Here is a 22,954-nt window from a genome sequence, read left to right as displayed (position 1 = left end):
TGCGATTCTCACAAGTCTGACTTGGGATGTGCAAATAACCATAGACGTGTTTTCTTGTGATACGAGTAAAAATCATCTACGGTTACGTATCCATCTCCACGTCAGATTTGTGAGAATCACAGTAAATCCTGTGTTAAATAAAAGCTGGTGTGGTAATAAAGGCTTGTATCAAACTCTTCCCGCTGGAGCGAGTGATTTCGACGATGACGATGAAGCGGGACAACTAGGGATCCTAAAATAACAAAATCAAAAGCGCGGTTATTTGTCTCTTCTCCACAAATTTTAAGAAATTAGGAAAAATGGAGGAAGAAGGAGATGACGAAAACCCTAGATTCTTCGTGGCGGTTCATGTGGGAGCAGGTTTTCACGCTCCTTCGAACGAAAAAACTCTCATGTTAGCCATGAGACGAGCTTGTCGTGCTGCAGCTTTAATTCTTCGAAAGGTGTAACTCTTTATTTGTGTCATTTTTGTTATTAAAATAAATTATTATTTGATCAAAAAGTTGATTTGGATTTCTGAATCAGTTGTAATCGTTTCGTTTGATGGTTCACAGGGATCTGGTGGATGTATTGATGCTGTTTCAGCGGCTATTCAAGTGTTGGAGGTATGTTCGCTAGGGTTTAAGCTTGTAGTAAATTTAATTTACTTACAAATAAAATTAGATGAACTAAAGAAGAAATTCGAAATTCAAACTATTTCCCTCAATTGAAAGTTTGAAACACCAATCCCATTACCATAAATCAAAATTTTTTTTTTTTTGGTGGTGGTGTTGTTCTAGGTCAAAAAGGGCTTAGGATCTGTTTGGATCCAATTTTTTGTGACCAAGAAAAGAATTAAGATATTTTTGCAAAAAAAAAAAAAACGTTTTTTTAATTGTTTTGAAAATAATTTTAACAGAACAAATCTGTTTTACTTCTTTCTGTTTTAGGATGATCCAAGTACCAATGCAGGGCAAGGGTCGAAATTGACAGAAAGAAAGAACGAAAAAGAACTTTTTATGATGCAAAAATGGCGAGCAAACCAAACAGACTCCCCCATAAGAATAATAAAAAATAAAAAATAATAATTTAATGAATATGTTTTTCTTATTTCTCTATTAGGATGATCCAAGCACAAATGCAGGGCGAGGTTCAAATTTGACAGAAGAGGGACATGTAGAATGTGATGCTAGTATTATTGACAGTGATTCTGGTGCATTTGGAGCTGTTGGAGCAGTGCCCGGTATTTATTGCTAGAATTCTATATTACCCATTTTTCAGGACAGAGTAGAATGGCTTCTTCGTGATATGAGATTTTGGTCCCTTTGCTTCTTTCTCCAAAGTTACTTATTATCTGTTCCATTCATTGTAGATCAGGTGTGCGGAATGCCATCAAAATTGCTACGTGCTTGGCTAAGGAACAAATGAGAGGACCTTCTTTGCTAGGTCGAATACCTCCATTGTAATGATCACTTTGTCTTTGTAATCTTAAAACTATATAAGATAGCCCCTTTTATCTTGACGTATCTTTCGTTTTTATTTTCTGTTGTACCACAAGTTAATATTTGTACAACCGTGCTACCATTTTGAAATTTCTAGAGATCGTCGTGCTAGACACCTTAATACTTAGAAACCGTGCCACATGTCAAGGTAATACCTAAATGTGAGACAAATTGTGAGGAGACAAATGAATTCCCAGTTACAATAATGATAACCTTTTGAGTGTGTGTTTGGTTGCTCTACTTATATATAAAGTACCTGCTCCTATTCATGAGAAAGATCTCTTGGTATATGTTATTTGCAGATGTAATGTTAACTGATGATACCAAAGAGGGAGGCACTGCAAAACTAGAATTCTGGAGAGCTACTTTGGAGTCCAAGAGCTATAAAATAAGTAAAATCAAGATAGTTATGCGGAGTGTAGCTCTAGTAATGACACCCACAAAAGGAAAGGAAAACAAAATTGATGGGGAGTAAATACCATGAAGAACCCATTTTTGTTATCTTGGTTCTATTATGCATAAGTATGGAGAGATTGATGAGGATGTTGGTCACATAGGTAGAGTTGGATGGTTAAAGTAGATGTATACTTCTTAATGCTATGTGATGGATGCATCCTAGTAAAAATAATATGTTTTTCTTTTTTTCTAATAAGTTTAAGTGTGAAGTTGGAGTTTTGATCCCAAGTTTGTGGTAACTTTCCCAGCTCATTGAGGTGGCACCTTCAAAATTAAAAGGAAGTTTGTAGGAGATGACAATAATAATTATTGTGATATGGAGATGAATGTTAGGCAACCAAGAAACATGTTTATAGATTGAGTGTAGTAGAGATGAACTTGCTAAGATGGATGAGTGGAAAATTAAGAAAGATAAAATTAGAATGTACATTTCTCCAATTGGTTATAATTAAAGGAAAGTCAATTGAGATGATTTGGTAAATGAAGTCAATTACAACTCTAATTAGAATTATTGTTCTAGTTGTTTTAGAATTATTGTTCTAATTGAAGGTTCTAATAGAGTGTGACAGAGACCAAATAACATGGATTGAGATATTGAAAGTGGATATGAACCCATTTGGATTACTGTAGGGCATTTTATAGAATTGAATGGAAGAGAAATATTTGTTCAATCACATTTTTGTCATAAGGCTTTGATAATGATGATTTGGTTTTGTCAATGATGTGTAGTTCCATAAAATTCCTCACACCTCAAGAAGTGGACGTAACATGACATTTTTTGCTTATGCCTACACTAGATTTTATGGAATTATTGTTCCATATACATTTAAGCAAGTGCCTGGGTGAAATCGTTGTTTCCATGAAAATTATTTTATTTTATTTTTTAAAGAATTGTCGAGAGAATTTTGAAGATTAAAGCAAGTATTAGTTTGTGGTCCAAACTTCATGAGGAGTTCAAAGGAGCATTTTTTGAAGAAATTGTTTTAGAGCCCTTGATTTCCTAATTTTGGGTCTGCTTGATTGCTCGTAGGTTGGGTGGGGGTGTTTTTCTTTGGTTGTCTTGTTTCTTTCTTTGGGGCATCTTTATTGGTATTTCTCCTTGACTTGCTCTTGAGATGACCTCTAATTTTGTTTTCTTTTTTTGGCTTTGATTAAATTGTTTATCTATTGGGGAAAAAAAAGTGTGGTTTTTATAGGATGCCATAATTCCCTTGATTGTGCATATGAAAACTCCATTATCGTATAAAGTTTTCAAATTGACATCTAGATGTTTTCTTTCTGTTCTTTTTTTTTTTTTTTCTTTTTTCCCTTTTGACTTTTGAGTTAATATCATCCAAGTATCAGTAATTATTTTTGAATGATTAACTGGGTTATGGTAAGACCTACATCCATTTTTAGTATTGAATAGCTTGTTTATCCATATGATTCCCTCACTTCTCCAATTCATTAATTGCTTAAAACATTTATTTTTCTGATGACTTGTAATTATATATTTTCTTATTTACTCATCATATATGATTCACTCCGTCTTTTCATTGATTCCACATACCTGTCTTTTCCAGCTTCTTGGTTGGTGAAGGCGCACGAGAGTGGGCAAAATCTAAGGGTATCCTTTTTCCAGAGACGAAAAATGAGGCTAATGAGGTATAACAACCTTTTTTTTTCTCTTTTTGATAAAATTTCAACTTAACAAAAAAAAAAAAAAGGTATAACAATTTCAGAAACAAATAAGGATATTTTGGTCATTTTCTGTCTTGCGAGCAGTAAAAGTATGTCATTAGTTGGTATCTCCAAAATTCACCAAACGTCTAAATTACCAAAAAAGACTGGCAAAATATGGACTGACGCATCATCTGAGGCATTATATTATTTTCCTTAATGTAACAAGTTTGATGTACTTCCCAGGAAATGATCTGTGGTACACTTAGTTAGATATGCTGACCCTGTGACATTTGAATTATCTTGTTAAGCTTACAAAAGAAAATGTTTTGAGTAATTTATAGACATTATACTTAAGTATGAATCAATCATCAAAAGTTATTTTTAGAGCCTCAATCCTGACTTGATTAGGTGGGTCAAAAGTATGTATCGATGTAGAAAACTTGGCTTCCATCAAAGATTTGGTAGGTGACAGAGCTCCAGACCCATAGCTTCATGATGATGATGGCCTTGTGTGGGCCTGATTAAGCTCAAATTTTGAACACTAGTTGAAGATTCTCCAAGCTTCCACATATCAACAAATCAACCTCATCCAACGGTCAGATATTAGTATTAAAATGAACTGTTGTATGTAAAGAAAAAAAAATCAAACAAAATATGAAATGTAGTTGTAGTTTTCTGTATTGCATTTGCATCAGTCTCTTCCTTTTTTTTGTTGTTATAACATCTCTGTATTCATCAAAAACAGAATATGTGCACAATAACAACAACAAAGTCTTATCCCAAAGATTTGGGGTCAGCTAAAAAATTATTCCTCCATTTCACCTTGTCCAAAGCCAAGCCTTCCGTCATTGGAGATTTGTGTGATACAAAATCTTGATTTGTAATTGTATAAGATTCACACATAAATCATAGGTTTTTTATCGATTTTGAGATTATACTTAAATTTTTTGGGTTAAGTTTTTGAGTTGAAACCATAGATTCAATCTCTTAGGATTTTAACATTGGGTATGTCTTCTTATTTTTCTACACTATCACCGTTGGCCACCAGTTTTGATTATTCTGATTAAAGAAAATGATAATTCTAAATGATGATCTGTTTATATATTTTGGTCAAAACATTTCTTTCCTTGTGTGTTAGAGGGGTCCACTTACTATTTTTCATGTATATTTGGAAAAAGTGGTTGATTACAGCGAGGGCAAAAGCACAATGGCTGAAATACAAGACGATGCTTGACATTGCCAAAACAAGGAGTGAGTCAGCTGCTTTCAAACTCCCTTCAAGTTCCCAGAAGACCTTTGTGTTGGAACCAGTAGCAGGTATAGTATTCCCTTTAAAATATTGTATCATATGGATATTTAGTCAGACCTTCACATATTGGATGGGTAGAATTTCATTTACTAGACTGACAATAAATTTGGCACTTAATTTCTATAGTACTTTTTAGAGGTAGTGAAATAAATGTATATCAATAGAAAGGAAGCACATAAGAAGAAATAAATAATAAATAAATCACAAATTAAAAATGAGGGAAAGGTATTTGTGCTATTGATGTGGTTGTAAATGTTTCTTGAACAAAATGATCTTGAATTGTGTTTCACGAATGTTACCCTCCCATTCCAATTTCCAAGTTTTTGGCATGAAATGACATGACATGTCGCAAATGACTTAATGTTAAAAGAATGGATCTAGAAATTCAGTAATGTGTATGATTTTTGTTGCAATATTGGAATTTTCAGAGGTTGCCATGCTGGACACATGTGAGTATATTACACTTGGCACTCATGCCATGTGCCAAGGTAACATCACGTTTCATGCTTTTGATGTCTTGATTAAATTGCATGTTGTTGCCAGGTGAGAGCTTTCCAGACATTGGATTTTGAGCCCCTGGTCCCTAGTTTCTTCTGACAACTTAAGTAGGATTTTGACAAACACAGTTTCTTTTTTATTGTGTGTGTGTGTGTGTGTTGGGGGGGGGGGGGGGGGTTCACTAGTTTTCTTGTTTTTGAGTGTGAAGAAGGTGATTTGTGGTAAGAAAATCCTCAAGATAAACTCTAAAATGGAAGAGAAAAATGAGTGATGGTTGAAGAACGCCATATGCATTAGAATCATTGAGAGAAATTACTTTTTTTTGTGTGGAGTTGATCCATAATTTTGGTCCTCAAAGAAAGCTCCCAGATGTGAGATATTTTGATGGAGTGTATGAAAGCAACCAAGGATAAGGTGGTTTGGAGAAAAGTGGTGGGGTTTGACAAGATCAAAATAGCTAAAAAATGCAGAAATGAGGAAAGAAGATACCTTAGAATCCCAGAGGATGCACTGTGGCTGGAGCATACTATTGATTATTCTGAAGGGTAGAGACATAGTAGACTATTAGTGGAAGAGGATGGAGAAAACGCCAAAGGAGCTTGGATATAATGGGTTTTTTTTTCAACTATACCACAACACTGACACCAACAGATTCTTGAGAGGAAGGCGCTCGAGCATGTTCTGTGTACAAATGGGAATAAATCAGTGAGAACAAATATATTGGGAGGGATGGAAAATAAATGTGGATGCTGGAAAAGGGCATCCTATTATCATCTGAAAAAACATTATGGGATGACGTGGAAAAAACATTAATGCCTTAGTAAGCTCCACGAGATGGATCTGATTAGTAGTGATGGCAGTGAAGTGGAGCTTTTGTAGCAGTAATATGTAGTTTTTGGCTGCTTCTGTGTGTTCGGTTCCATTATAATATGTGGTTAGCTTGTTGATTGCTAATAGTCTACCTTCTATCCAGTATGGTGGCCTACTTGGGTCAAAATTGGAGGGTTTTTGTTTCATCTTTAGCATCCATCAATTTTTAGGAAAATTGGATAATTTTTTGGGGGTATAGTAGGAATGAACCATAGCTTAAGAAGGTGTGAGCTAGCTTTGTTGGTAAAGTCTATGAGTGATGGTACCATGGACTTGGGTTCATTTCTTGCCATCACACCAATTTATCAATATCATTAAAAAAACAGGTTTTCTGAAAAAGAAATTGAGAAGAAAGAAGTGGTACAGCCTTAGAGCTGTGAAGATTAAGGTAAGTTGTCTTCTGGAATTATTAGGCTGCATTAGAATCATAGATGGTATTGCTGCACGTGGTTTAGCTGGCATAAAGGCAATTATCAGTTGGATGAGAGGAAAATATGATGGAAGTCCAAAACTGTGTGAGGCCTTGAATGGCTCTAAGATAACCAATCCGGTAGCTAGGGTGCTCACTGAATAAGTTGTTTGTCTGGCTAGCTTGTTTACAACACAGATATACTATGCCTTGAATGATAATATCATGATGTTGGCTGATCGTAATAATAAGCGAGTTCATAAGGATACGTCTTCAATAAAAGCCCAAGAAATATATGCACCATTTTGAGCACTGTAACTATGGGCATATCATCAATTCCCAAAGTTAGCACAAAGGTATGCACAAAGGAAAGAAGCTTGTGAGATATTTCAGCAATGTTGCTATTGGAAATAATCTAGTTGTTATTTTAGCAATAGCTTTTATTTATTTCTTATATGTAAGGATAGTTTTTTTCTTTTGACTCTTTTATTAATATAAATTCCTATCAAGTTCTCAGATTGAGATTTGACAATTATTCTTCTTGGTATCAGAGTCAAGGAATTTCTCCCTCTCTCCTTGGTTCCTCTCCTTCTCCTCTTTATTCACTAAATCCTAAATTAGAGCAACCTCATTCGATCTTTTCCCCTTTGGGAATCTTCTAATTTTCTTTTTTCCCTTTATCGCATGTTGTGATAGGGATTTAATCACATGCTGCGATAATCTTTCTGCGTTGTGTTTCTACCTTACATTAGGGTTTGTTCATCCAAATTAAAAAAAATTCTGCCCTACGATAACAGTGGTGGCTGTTTTTGGGGGTATGCGACAGCAACTATTAGCATCTTTCCTGCCCAACGACAGCAGCAATTGCTGTTTTTTGGTGCTGCGACAACAACAGTTACCAACCTTTATGTTTTTGGTGCTACGACAACCTCTATTAGCATCGTTTCTACCTTACGACAACAGCAGTTGCTGTTCTTGGTGCTGCAACAGCCTCTATTAGCATCATTTTTTGCCCTACGACAGCAGCAGTGGCTGCTTAGGTGTATGCGACAGTAACTAGGCTAGTGCTTGGTGCTCTACGATAGCAGCAATGGCTGTTTTGGTGCTGCTGACAACAATCAGTGGCAGTTTGGTGCCCTACGACAGCAGCAGTGACTGTTTTGGTGCTGCTGACAGCGATCAGTAGCAGTTTGGTGTCCTACGATAGCAGTAGTGGCTGTTTTTTGTGTTGCCGACATCAATCAATAGCAATTTTTCTGCCTTGTGACAGTAGCAGTGGCTATATACGACAGTAACATAGGTTGTTCTTATTGCTGCCCTTCGACGATACTACTACTAGAGATCTCCCTTCGATCCAAAGTTTTGTTTATAGTGCGCAATGACGATAACTCACGAGACTAAGGCTTCCAACACAACCCTTGGGGCAAATTCCTCAGTCCAGCATATAACCAATGCCCTATTAGATGGTCGGAATATCTAGCCCTATCAGATGGTCGGAATATCTAGTCCTGATCTTGGTCTGTGCGACTTTATTTGGGTAGTAGACGTAAATCTGAATGACTTTTGGGTACCGTCATTAAACCACCCCTTACTGATCCCAAATTTGAACAATAGGAGATCAATAACTGCACTATTCTTAGACGGCTATTTAACTCAATGGAGCAATGGATGTGTACTATGTTTATGTATCATGAAACCATTCCATCTTTGTGGTCAGCCCTCACTCAAACATATGCTCATGCTAAGAATGACTTGACGATCTATGAGCTTTATCGAGATATTGCCCAGACTACTTAAGGAACACAGAGTGTAGTTGATTATTTTGAGTTTCTTCAGTCCCGTTGGGAGGAACTCTATCATTATAAGTCTATGGTTGAGTTATATGCAGAAGCAACCGGATTTGTTGTTAAGAGGATTGCTCGACAGCAGACATATCAGTTTCTCATGAGATTACACCTTGAGTTTGAGGCTCTTTGGACCCAGATCCTTAATACCACTCCTTTACCTCCTTTATTCGTCGTATTGTTCATTCTCAGACTTAGGTTCTTGTAATTCTTTCTGCTCTAGCTACAGATCATATTGTTTTAGCAGCCAACTTGAATTTTCCCAGCACTTGTACCCTGGGATCTGGGAATCGTGATCGTGGTAAAGGAAGTGACCTTACTTGCAGTCATTGTGAGAAGGTGGGTCATGAGAAGGTTTGCTGCTTTCAACTCTATTGCCATCTATTGTGATCTCCCGCCATTCCATCCTTGGGACAGTCTGCTCCTCGTGCCGCTACAGTGGAGTCATTATCTATTCATCTCACTTATCCTCCGTCTTCACTTGACACTATTGATTTGCAATAGCTATAGACTCAGATTGCCATTATTGGTCGAGATCAGATTCATACTCACTCATTCATCTTCGATTGTGGCCTCAATTACTACGCCTCTAGGTACATCCTCTGTTTTTTATGTTACTCAGTCTGACTTTACTCCTCTAACATGGGTTATTGATTCTGGTGCCTCTGATCACATGACCAATGAGTCTTGTTATTTTACTTCTACTTTTTTTATTACCCATAGGGCGGTTCGCTCTGGGATTTACCTAGATTTTGTGCTTTATGTCCCTCACCTATCTCTTAATCTTTTGTCTGTGAATAGTATTATTAAATCTCAAAATTGCTCAATTACCTTTTTTCCTACCTATTGTATTTTTTTGGACTTAACTTCAAGGAGGATTTTTGGCAAGGGGTATGAGAGGGATGGGCTATACTTATTTGGATCTCACCTTACTGCTATTCTGGCTTCTGTGTTTCCGTCCTTTAGGAGCCACACGTTTTCATCTTAGACTCTAGATTTATGGCATACTCGCTTAGGACATGCTAATTTTCAGCACTTATGTTCTTTATTTCCTTCTTTAAAAATTATTTGTAGTGGACACAAATTTCAGTACTCTGTGTGAAATTTCTAAACACACACACTTCTTATATTCATCGTATGAATCAAGTTAATGCAATATTTGATTTAGTTCATTCTGATGTGTGGGGGCCTTTTCCTATTACTGTTTTTAATGGTTATAGATATTATGTTACATTTATAGATGATTATTCTTATTGCACTTGGGTTTATCTAATGTGTTCTTGTTCTAAGGTGCTCCCTATTTTTGTTAACTTTCTTAAAATGATTTAGACTCAGTACAATATCACTGTTAAATATCCTTTAGGTCTGATAATGAGAGGGAATATATATCTGATGGGATTCGCTCTCATTTTTATGAGTATGGTATGCTTTACCAGTTGACTTGTCTTTATACTCCTGAGCAGAATGAGGTGGTGAAAAGCAAGAATCGCCATCTCATGAATATTGTCTACTGTCTTCTTTGCTCAATGCATGTTCTTAGGCATATTAGAATATGGTAGTCCTCACTGTAACTTTTCTTTTTAACCGCGTTCCGAGTCGCACCTTGGAGGGACAAGTGCCTTTTCATGTCCTTCAACCTGATAGTATTCACTTTCCCATTACACTTTGAGTCTTTGGGTGCACGTACTTTATTTAAGACAAGACTCCCCATCGCACAAAATTGGATTACAAAGCTATTTGATGCGTTTTCTTGGGTTACTTCTATGTTAAAGGGGTATCGATGTTATGATCCTGTGTCATACACTCTTGATGTTACTTTCTTTGAAAATGTTTCATACTTCCATCCCCCACATCTACTTTGCAGAACTCTCTTACTTTACAAGAATCGTCTCCTATAGTGTTGTCGTCTCCAGTCTTTTCTCCATCTTCGTCGACGCTTAAGGTCTACACTCGTCGCTCCTCTACACCCTTGCCAACCTTCTCCTTAGATTCAGGTATATCATCTCCTACCTCTACACATACATGTTCTTATCCATTCTATTTCTAACTCTCACTTACCTATCGCTCTTCGCAAAGGTAAGTGAGAGTGTTATTAATCATCTTATTGCCCAGTTTATTTTCTATCAGGATCTTTCTTCCTTTTTATCAGGCTTACTTGGCAATCATTGATTCTATTCGAGTTCATCAGTTTGTATCAAAGGCTTTGCGAGAGCCTCATTTGACTAAAACTGTGACTGTTAAGATAGATGTTTTATAGAACAATAATACCTGGGAGTTAGTTACTCTCCCATTTGGGAACAAACCATTGGTTGTAAATGGGTCTTCATTGTGAAATATCTTGTTGATGGCACTGTTAATCGGTATAAGGCACGCTTAGTTACTAAAGGGTTTACACAGACTCTAGGAAAAGATTCTGGTGCCACTTTTGCCCCTGTTGCCAAACTTTCCACTCTTTGAATTCTTTTCTCTTTAGCTGCGTGTAACTCTTGGCCACTTTACCAATTTGTTGTGAAGAACGTCTTTCTAAATGATGATTTGATTGAGGTTATTTATATGGACCCTCCTCCTGGGTTTCATTTTCAGAGGGAATATTCTAGGAATGTTGCCTTCTTATCTATGTATGGCCTGAAGCAATCCCCGCGAGCCTAATTTCAACGGTTTTCTGAAGTTATTTTATCTATGGAATTTTTCAAATGCCACTCTAATCATACTTGCTTTGTTCGTCGAGGAGTGGATAGTCGTTACACCATTGTCTTGGTTTATGTGGATGACATTATTGTGACTAGAGATGATGCACAGTGGATTGACAGAATTGAGGTGCTATTGGATTGTGTTTTTGAGGTTAAGTACTTGGGTGACTTAAGTACTTCTTGGAATAACAGTGGTCCATTCTCGTCGTGGTATTTCACTATCTCAGCGTAAATACACGTTGGATCTTCTTCAAGACACTGAGATGCTTGGTTGCCATCCTGCTTCCTCCCTTATTGATCAAAATCATCGTCTTTATGCCGACTCTGGTAATTCTTTATCGGATCCTTCTTCTTATCAGAGACTTGTAGGTCGTTTGCTTTATCTGACTAACACTAGATCGGACTTGTCCTTTGCAGTTAGTGTGGTCAGTCAGTTCATGCATATTCTGCATACTTCTTATCTTGAAGTCGTTTATTGTATTTTTTGCTACTTGAAGTCGCGTCTTGGTCTTGGGCTTTTCTACTTTTCTACTGCTCGGCCGCATTTATCTTGTTTTACAGATGCTGATTATGTTGATTTTCTCAAAGATAGGAGATCTACCTCTGGTTTATGTACTTTTTATGGTAATAACCTTATCTCATGGAAAAGTAAGAAACAGAATGTGGTTTCTCGTTTTTTTGCTAAAACTGACTATCGTGCTATGGCTCTTGGCACATATTAGCTAATTTGACTTCGATCTTTACTGACAGAGTTGGGATTTCCTGTTTCTGGTTCTTCTATTTTTTTCTGCGACAACAAGTCTGCTATCATGCTTGTTTCTGATTTAGTTTTTCATGAAAGAATTAAGCATATAGATGATATTCACTTTCTCGATAAGAGTTCGATCTGGTGATATTCAGACAGTATTCGTACCTTCTTCAGAGCAATTTTCCGACATGGTTATGAAGTCTGTTGGTCCTTCTATCACTAATTCTCACATTGTCAAGCTGTGTTTAGTTGATATATGTGCCCCAACTTGAGGGGTAGTATTGGAAATAATCTAGTTGTTATTTTAGTCCTAGTTAATTTAGCAATAGCTTTTATTTATTTCTTATATATAAGGGTAATTTTCTCTTTTGACTCTTTTACTATTATAAATTCCTACCAAGCTCTCAAATTGAGATTTGACAATTATTTTTCTCAAATTCTTCTATTGCTATGGGGTGGAGAAGCCCACGATGACGACAACTGTACAACTACTGAGAATCTTGTGTTCACAATACAGGCCAACATGGAGGCCATATATCTATTTACCATGCCGTGTCATATATTTGGGGTTCCAGTGAAATCATCTAGCTATGTGATGTTAGGAAATTTTTAGAACTTGAGATGTCTAGGAATACTCCAACAGGATTCTCTTTTTGGTTGAGGACAAAATTGAGCAGAAGATTGTGAAGTGGCATAGTCTCCTTGACATCAGGGGTACCTTAGATGCAGCTGGAGTCCAGCATCGAGATCCAATTGGGCCTTAGCAAAGAAAAAGATAAGATGTGTTTGTTTTCTTGAAATGGGGTTGGCATAATAGGTTTGGGTTCGTACATTGAACCTAGTAAGTAGGGTTGGTGTAGGTGGGATGGTCTAAACAAGGTTATGACTTCTAACAGTAATCAATCAAGGGCTGCCAACTGTTGGGGTTCAACAAAGATAGATGGAGCTAGAAGGTTTAGGTTGGGAGTTGGGACAAAGCAAAGAGATGTGAAGTTGAAATGGTATCTGAGGCGTCTGATGCAAAACTTGGCAAGTTTAGCTGTAAAAGAGATAGGTGTCAGCAAGGGCTTGGGCCGAGAAAAGTTGAGCCCTTGCTAGCCCTAAAGAGTCAAATTGGTGCGCTATCCCAGTCCTCGGCCCAAGCCCACCCATTGACAGCCAAATAAACTACCACCAACGAAGAAAATTAAGCTTGTGTCGCAGAATCAGTATGTCCGTATTTGAACTGAGCATATACCTTATCTGTATCGGGCATTGCTTCATATTGAATTACTTACCTTGATCCCTTGTTGTTAGTTTCTTAATTGTTTACTCTTTAACATGCCTATGTACGCTGCATTAATATTGTTGGTTGGTTTGCTTTCAACCTTCTCTTGGTAGATGAATACCATATTGGCTTAATTATAACAGTACCTTATTTCACCGTGACATTTGTATTTCTGTTCCAGAAGTAAAATCTCAACCATGTGATAAGGGCACATCCGGTGGGAGCGATCTACCATTTGTGCTGGATGCTTCTGAAGAGGATTGCATTATGGATACCGTGGGAGTTATTTGTGTTGACACGAATGGACACATAGCGTCGGGAGCTTCAAGTGGTGGTATTGTGTTGAAGGTGATGGATGCTTCTTTTTTTATGTACACTCCCGAATGTCTTCCATTAACTCTTTAAATTGGCTTGCTATTTTCTCGCTGCTCCTACCTGGACTTATGTGTGCCTGCATATACGGCATTGCAGTTTGTGTTTCTTCATATTTTATATTCTTCTGCTTGTGGAACGAACTGTAAATTAAAAAGGAAAAAAGCTCATTTACCTTTTTTGTGCTTTGATATTATTTTCCAATGTTATATTTTTTACTCAAGTGCCTTAATAAAGAGAACTTCTATTGCCATACCAAGTTGTACTTATAACACAGCAATATTCTTACTCAATTCCCTATTTTTACAACCACACCTCCATTTCTTTTCCTTCCACTCTCAAAAGATGAGGACCAAACCCCATTTCCCTTTATATTCTTCTCTAAGAAGATAATCTGACCGAACCCCATTTCTTCTTTTCCAAAGAACTTGTTAGAGAGAGGCAGCCATCAAAGCATCAATGATATGCAAACTCGCCTCCAACGCCATTACCCTCACTCATGAGACTGCCCAAGGCTTCGTGAAAAGTGAATACCAATTTTTCCTTCAAATGGAAGATAGAATCGCTCTCACTGCCTCCTTCTTTGCTATCCCCTTTTCTCCCACAACATCTTCCTCCCTTTTGCTCCATTAGAGATTTCTTCTTTTTTGGGTTTTCTTAGACGGTTTTATGAGATATAGTAGGTGGCTCTTGGTATGTTACACGTAAAAGTTGGTGGGGGTAATAAACATTCTCTAATAAAACTGATATAACTGTTTGGATTAGATCTAATAATGAAAGTCCATCGCATCAAGAGAACAAGACCCTCAATGTTTGTCTAGACTCCAAGCATCAAGGCTTGGGATCCTACAAATTTTGGGTTTCTCCAACTTTGGTTCAAGCAAATATTGTTTCTTATCATCTTTTTGTGTATAAATATTAAGCTCGTCGTTGACACATAGGCTGAAGCAGTAACAAGTTGAGTACTGCAGTCCATTGCAAATGTATATATTTGTCTGATATCTGTGTACCAATTCTAAACTTCTAGATTATGATCTTTTCCTCTTATTTATCTTGGTTCTATCTCCTTGTCACTTAAGTATGCAATGTTGGAATGATCAAGTTGAATAGATCCTCTAATTATTTACATTGTTAACCATTTAATTAGATTATAACACAACCTATCAAAATAATTAGACTGTTACACAGCAAATTTAGTCTCCTTCCAGCATTTTCAAAACTAATTTAGCAACATTCACTAATCCCCTCGGTACTTAACTTGCCATCAATTTGCTTAACCTCAAAATGAATGGTTATATCTCTAATTTAGGAGGCATTTAAATTTGGCTAAGAATCTCAACCCAATGGTTATGATATAGGAATGACCACATTGAGAACGCCTTTATCTTTGTAAATCAATAAACTTCCTAAATATGAAAAAATAACTTTTAATTATTTCTTACAGGTTAGTGGGCGTGTTGGATTAGCAGCAATGTATGGCTCAGGTTGCTGGGCTTCCTCAAAGGGTCCTTTTGGGGCTCCTTTCATAGCCGGTTGCTGTGTAACCGGTGCTGGAGAATACTTAATGAAAGGATTTGCAGCACGTGAGTGTTGCATCTCATCATCACTGTATGCAACCTTTCTCTCAAATCTTTATTTCTTTTGGTGAGTAAATTTTTTTGTTAAGAGGAGAAAATATATGTGTATAGGGAGATCAGAAGGCTCACATTTTTCCATTCAATTGGGTATCAGAACTGAAAACACCTCCAACAAAGATGTAAACAAGTAGTGCTTTAAGAATCATATTGTATTCTGATAGAATTATGGAAAATTGGAGGTACTGGATTGTCCTGGCTAATTGTGTTCAGTAGTATTTTGAAAACTGAAAAGATGCAATGTGAAGAACAAGCACCATAGTACATACATATATAAGAACAGATGAGATTTAACAAGCTGCACTATTGGGATATCTAATTTATGGTCATCATGAAATTATCAGGAAAAAGTGATGGAACAATGATTGAGAGGAAAAAAAAATAGAGATATGTCATATCATAGAATCAATTTGGTTTTATGTTAGGAAGGTCAACCGTGAAAGCAATCTTTTGACTCATGATGGAAACTAAGAGGATCCAGGTGATCTAAGTTCTTCAATGCTTTTGGAGTATTATTCTTTGACGATTTTGTTTTTTGTTGGGTATTAATGCTCTATCAGGATTGATAATAGAATTGTAGTAATGTCTTAGGGCCCAACGACACTGGACATTTAAAAAGTTATGCTTGTGGGGCTCATTGCTCACGCTTTGGGTCATTGTAGCATCCCTCCCTGAACCTCTCCATCTTTAACAACACAATCATAGTCATCACTAGGGGGCTGGGATTACTTTGCGTCTCTTGAATGAATTCATGCTAAACATATAGAAAGCTGTGTGTCAAACCTCAAATTATCTGAGAACACATCTAACTCAATCATCTTTGTTTCTGTAGATCACAGGCAGGTCCATCCTCCGCTTGCTCGAAAGTGCTACGCTCTATTGTTCAGGAAAGCAGTCAACAAAGTGCAGATAGAAGTGCTGGAATTTTATTTGTTCAGGCTGACACTCATGATTCGGTGAGCTCCGTCGACAAGGCCCCTTAGTATTTTATTTTGTTCAACAAGTCCCTTACTTGCATGAAATGTCTGTATTAGGTCCAGGGAAACTCATCAAAGCTGAAAGCAGTAGAGATTGCTGCTGCCTACTCTTCCCTATCTTTTGGAATTGGTTATTATGGAAGCTCTATGGATCAACCCAAGGTATCACAATTTATTATAGTTGCAAATTCCACTGCCTGGCAATTTTTCTAAAGGTTTGAGAGTTGAGCTATTTTAGAAAGGGTAATTTTGACATTAGCCTCCAGGTTTTGATATAAATTGGAGATATCCTCCTGAGTTTTCAAACTGATGACATAACCTTCCTCGACCGTGGTCTTCTGTTAAATAGTAGTGAAAAATGATTGAAGATGAGGGTATTTCAATTAGTTTCTATTAGGTATTTACGGAAGACCATGGTCAAGGTTGGAGTGTCATCGGTTCGAGAAAATGGGGCATCTTAAATTACCCTAAAACCCAGATGAGTATGTCAAAATTATCCTTATATGAGTAAATTTTTCTGAGTCCTGACGTAAGACTTGGTCAAATAGTCGATTTGTGATCATGTGCCTACTATTTTTATCTCTGATCCAATCAGATCCTTCTCCTTTTGATCTAATTATTTGGAGGCGTGATCGGATACTCCATTTACAAGCTATGAACTCAATTCTGCCCCCATCCACTAGCTGCAGTATCACTTATCTTGTATAGGTGTTAATTGGGTGGGCCTTTGAAAGAACTTTCCATAGTTTATGGGTGCAACATCAACTAATTCACTCATGATTAAGTTACAACCTAAGATCTATGATCATATATTATATTAACTGTTCGTATTTCATTCATTCCATCGGTGTGCTCTCAGGTAGGCCTGTAATTGTGATCCATTTGCCAGAACTTAGGGTTCTTTCTGTGGTAGGTTGGTCGCCCTGTAGCCACTCCACAGAAAAGTGGGATCACAACCAGCTTTAAGAGGATGGAAAGATCACTCCTAAATGAAGACACGATCTTTATATACGATACCACCAAATGTGCATCAGCCTACTTTAGCTAGGAGCCTCTTTTCCATATCTGAGCTATACACTTCTATGGGAATAACATAAGGAAAAAAAAAGACAAAAAACAAAGAGGGAATGAAAATGTCGATATTATTCAAGGTTAACATCAAGACTTAGTTAATGTCAAGACTTGGTTGGGTTTAATTTACATCGATAACTTATTTAGGATTTGAGAAATTTTAAACACTTGAAAGAAAAAAGTAAGTTGAGCTTTTTGAGTCGCATTTGGAGTTTCGTACTTGTGTAGTTTGTGATGTGACATATTACCTTCCCAAACTCTGACTCAAGCTTTGTTTATTGCTTACGATATACAAATGCAGTAACCTAAATATATTCAAATCTTCACGCCTTTTCCTTTTTCTTGTAGGTCAAAATTCTGAGAGCTACAAAATTGCAAAGCTCCTCAGTTGTCAACCAATTTGCTGCAAGAATTGTTCTTACTGACACAAAAGTGTTGTGAAAGGTGCGACTTTTAAGAAGTAATTATAGAAAATGTGTCTTTCTCTGGGAAGGTGCCATTCTACATCGAAAGTAATCATTTTCTACTGGAGCAAATCCTTCAATGAATTTAAGGACAATTTTTTTGAATGAGATCTTGTTTGTAAGAACTCCGGAGGGGCTTCTTGGGTCACGTCCCCCACTTTTCTCATTAGAGAAGGGGACGAGCCCACCAAAAGATAAAAAATACATAGGAAAAGCATATACACCGTAGAGAGGGAAGAATGAAAATTCTTTCATGTGTTTTTCACCAGTTGTAACATTTACTTGTTTTTTCCCCCATTGAACCTAGGAGAATATCATTATACTTTTTTCCTCTGTCTTAGGTTAGATCTTTTGCTTCTATACTCATAAAGGAAAAACTTCATGAAATTAATTTGATGTCTTGTTCTTCAATATAGTGTTCTTTTGGTTTCTCTCTTTATGCTGGTGCTGGTACTGGTACTGGTACAAGCCTATAACATTTGTTTAAATGGGTTGGAAACCAGATGTTAACTGTCAACATATTTAGTTTCCCTGCTATTCCTTATATTTGTACTTAAATTAAGATTTTAGGTGTTTTACTTTATTATTGTATTTTTAGATTTAGTACAAGTCCCCAAAAGCAGTTGCCAAAGTCTGGCAATTATTACCCCACCCAAGTGTTTGGACCTCACTAGCAAAAGCTGGTCCTCTAAAAGTTCTCTCTACAAAGACTTAACGGGGAATGCTAACAGCCAACGCTTAGTAGGACCCATCACTCTTGATTATTCATGAAATGCCCTTCTCAGGTACTTATTACTTTGACTTTTTTAACAAAAGGCAGGTTTTCATTGCAACGGTATTTTTGTAAATATTAATATATATATATATATATATATAGGATTAATATAGGATTAGGATCCGTATACACATAAAGTTACAACGTGTTTTGTCTTATATGGGTAAAAATGTTTGGAATGGGCTGATTTTTTGTAAGGATGATCTCTATGGTGAGATCATCCTTGCCAAAAATCAGCCCATTATGAAACTTCTAGCCCCATGTTTACAAGTTGAAAAATTTTAGACCGTCCAATTTTTGTAAATCACTTTTGATGGGGTTAAAAGTTTTGGAATGGGATGATTTTTTGCAAGGATGATCCCCTCACCACAGAGATCATCCTCACAAAAAATCAGCCCATTTCAAACCTTTTTAACCATATAAGATAAAAACGTTGTAGCTTTATGAGTAGCTTTATGTGTCTACGGAACCCCACCCATATATATATATATGAGTAGCGTTCAATGGCCAACAGTTTGGCAAACACATTTTTCAAAACATGGGTTAGAGGTCTTGGAATGGGCTGATTTTTGGTGAGGATGATCTCTATGGTGAGGAGATCATCATCACCAAAAATCAGCCCATTCCAAAACTTCTAACCTCATCAAAAATGGTTTACAAAAAATGGACGGTTCACGATTTTTCAACTTGTAAAATGGGGCTAGAAGTTTTGGAATGAGCTGATTTTTGGTGAGGATGATCTCCTCACCGTAGAGATCATCCTCACCAAAAATCAGCCCATTCCAAGACCTCTAACCATGTTTTGAAAAAGTGTTTGCCAAACTGTTGGCCACGGATAGGGACCCTATATATATATATAGAGGGTGGCGTTCAAGGGCCAACTTTTTGGCAAAACATTTTTCAAAACATGAGTTAGAAGTTTTGGAATGGGCTGATTTTTGGTGAGGATGATCTCTACGGTGAGGAGATCATCCTCATCAAAAATCAGCCCATTTCAAAACTTCTAACCCCATCAAAAATAGTTTACAAAAAATGGACGGTCCACGATTTTTCAACTTGTAAACATGGGTAAGAAGTTTTGGAATGGGTTGATTTTAGGTGAGGATGATCTCCTCACCATAGAGATCATCCTCACCAAAAATCAGCCCATTCCAAAACTTTTAACTCATGTTTTGCCAAAAAGTTGGCCTTGAACGTGACCCATATATATATATATATATATATATATATATAAATCAGAGAACTTATAAAAATATTGTGTTGCATGTATACTCTTGCCCTTTAGTCTTGGCTTTCCGCTTTTGGTACTAATGAGCTAGCTTCCTTCTACTGGCACTACTGTCATTAATTAGCTTTCCTGCCTTGCTTTCGGCTCTCACGTTGATAAATACCTCTTCCTCTTTGCTTGGCTTTACCTGCTCTTATTACTAGCTCTGTTAGACTAATAGCATGAATGCGCTTATTTCCAAGCCTGTCTGCTGCTACCTCTGCCCTTTCTAGTGATGGTAAACTGGCTATGCCTTGACTACTGGTGCATCCGGCTCTCGATCTAGAGCTACTGGTTCAACAACTGCTATTGGTGGTTGTAAACTAAGGGCCAAGATAATAAATTCTCTTAAAAGGGTATTTTTGAAAAATTAAATAACAAGGAGCTTGCGGAGGACCAGTTTCAATACAAGGTAAAAAATGGTTAGAAAATAACTATGGGAGAAAGTAGGGTTAGACCCATAATGTAGTTGGTTTGATACATTGCAAATTAACTTTGAGGTGGGTTTAAGGGGAGAAAGTATTATTTAAAAAGTAGGGGGTGCAACTTGGTCTATTTCGAAGAGAGAACCAAACTTAGGGCTTGGGGCTGATTTGGTTGGATTTGATTCAAATTGCAATTCGGTTTTGGGTTAAGAAAAAGGAGAATCAATTGGTTTGATTCTTGGTTCAACACTTTATTAGAATTGAATTGAACCAAGAATCTAACCCTTAATGACTTATCGCTTTTTAGAAGTTAGGACGTAAATTAATGACTTTTTTATGGATAGATTAACAATTTATTGTATAAAATTTCATGTTTCACTATTTATTTATTTAGCTATCTATTTTTTTTTTTATTAAAAATATGTTGCTTCCAAGTAGGTTATTCAATATTGGCAATCCAATTGATTGGAGCTAAGCTGACCTTAGTTTGGTTCCATTGGAAATTTAGTTCGGTTTTGATTCTTAATTAGTTGCTCTAACATCCCCAAAAAATCTTTGATGTTAATTGCATCATGTTTAGGGGTGTCAATGGGTACTCATTTAATTGGAATCGAAATTGGAACCTCTGTTCTAGTTCCTTTTTTATTAGAATCAATTAGAATTGAGGGCTAAAATGGAACCAAACCAAAAAGAATTGGAGCTGTTAGGTTTTATCCGAAGGATACCTAGGTTCTGTTTTTTTTGTCAATTACATATACATATATATATATATATATATATATATATATATATATATATATATATATATATTAATATTATAGATGATCTTAGGTTTTTTTAAATTAACATTATTTATATAAAAGTTCTTTAATTTTTACATTGGAGCTTAAAATGGATCTCTTCTAAAAGTTTATTACTTGTAAAGAAAATAAAATCTAATTTTTAAAATTAAAATTATTTGAAAGGACAAATGTCCAAATGTCTTACAATGATTTGAATTATTTTTCATCTCAAATGATTTTTGAGAATCAGGTACCCTCATTTCTCAGTGGTTCCAATTCTAGTTCTAGTTCCAGTTCTAATTCCAGTTATTTTAGAAATGAAACTAACAAGAACCAAAATCAAAGAAATATAAGAGTATTATTGGAGTGACTTTACAGGACATTGCATTCCACACTGAACTGGCGTGGAGGTGTGCAAAGAACCATAGATGCTTTTCACTTGTATCTCGAGGAAAAGCATCTATGGTTCTATGCACACCTCCACGATCATTGTCGAATGCAATATTGTTGCAAGTCATATCTCAAGGAAAAGCATCTATGGTTCTATGCACACCTCTACAATCATTGTCGAATGCAGTATTGTTGGAAGTCACTTAAGCATTTTCCAAAATATAATGGCTCTAGGCCTAAATACCTTAGGAACCAGAATTGACACCCCTAATCATGTTCGACAACCGAACTTTTATCATGTTACAATCAACCATAACCATATAATGAACTGTTTGTCACAAAAATTCAATTCCTTGAAATGAAATCTTCGGAATGTTTAATTACTACGTAAATGTTTTACACAACTAATAATACTAGACAGACCATGCTGATATTTTTGACATAAATGTTTGAGAATGAGCCAGAGTTGGATGGTTCAAAATGTTGCCTATGTAACCAATCAAGTGTAGTGAATTTGGGGATCCCTCTTCAATACGATTATCACGAAAATAGCAAATAAAATCAAGAAACAAATCAAAGAACATAAAGAATTATGTGATGTCTACGTCTATGAACAGATTTAATCTTTTTCACTAAAAAATCAAATGAGAACAATACAATAAATAATCACTAAAGATTTTAATCCCAAGCCTTGAAACCTATGTACACCCCCTCTTCAAATTAGTCAAACTAATATAATTACAAAAACAAAACTTGATTGCTATGCTCAAAATTTGATACATAACTATCCTATATTTGACAAAGAAACACAATTTCCTTAGGTATTGAGATTTCAAATCTTAGCAAGAGTAGTTGAGTTGCAATCCAACACCATAGCGATCAAGATTTCATAGAAAAATACAAATCCAAAAAATTAAAAATTAAAATTATACTTGATCTAATGTTTTGAAAATAAATGATTAATAAGCTTCGATCGAACTCTCAAATTTAAAATTAAAATTTAACAGTAAATTTAATTCTTTCAAGTTTTATCTTTTAAGAATTTTGTAGTCGACATCCACGTGGCATCGCATCATATTTTCGATGCCACAAGAAGGTAAGCTCAATGATCCCATTTTAGTAAGGCTAGACTTACTCTTTGAAAGAAATCTAAATGAAAAAAATTAATGGTGCAGAAAGTAAACCCTTTGGCTTTTGCCCGTTTGGGAAGGAATCTCTTTTTCCGTATTTCATGGTTGGGGTCAAATCATCACTTTGTCGGCAGCGTCCAAGGTGGGATCTCTCTTGTGCTTCTCAATTCCCAAGGAAACCTAACCACCGAATAGGGCACACTTATTTATTGCAATGTTATTACCTGAATTCTCTTTTACTTATCAACAGAGGTAAGGAAGCGTTGCAAGGCCTTAAAAAGGGTCCAATATTATGTCAAATATTTTTTAAAATAGGGATTAAAATTTTTGAGATGGACTAATGTTTTATGAGGATGATCTCTATCCTCATAAAAAATCAGTTTATTCCAAAACTTCTAATCCTAATTTAACAATTGAAAAATCTTGAATCGTT

At 36.2% G+C, this 22,954-nt stretch overlaps 1 protein-coding gene across 1 annotated transcript; it reads left to right on the top strand.

The window, feature by feature from the left end:
- Positions 1-159: 159 nt before the first annotated feature.
- On the top strand, positions 160-18,189 carry LOC147408040 (N-terminal nucleophile aminohydrolases (Ntn hydrolases) superfamily protein). The gene is made up of 11 exons (XM_086436880.1): positions 160-443; positions 555-605; positions 1,102-1,222; positions 1,357-1,441; positions 3,500-3,581; positions 4,778-4,916; positions 13,416-13,582; positions 15,051-15,214; positions 16,073-16,196; positions 16,275-16,379; positions 17,637-18,189. The coding sequence occupies exons 1-11, from the start codon at positions 300-302 to the stop codon at positions 17,727-17,729; spliced, it is 1,275 nt and encodes a 424-aa protein (XP_086293006.1). The 5' UTR covers positions 160-299; the 3' UTR covers positions 17,730-18,189.
- The last annotated feature ends 4,765 nt before the right edge of the window (positions 18,190-22,954 follow it).

This window comes from Akebia trifoliata, chromosome 3 (genome assembly GCF_017979445.1).
Source record: "Akebia trifoliata isolate Shusen 1 chromosome 3, ASM1797944v1, whole genome shotgun sequence".
Classification (NCBI taxonomy): Eukaryota; Viridiplantae; Streptophyta; class Magnoliopsida; order Ranunculales; family Lardizabalaceae; genus Akebia; species Akebia trifoliata.
This window is presented reverse-complemented; position numbering and strand designations above follow the sequence as displayed.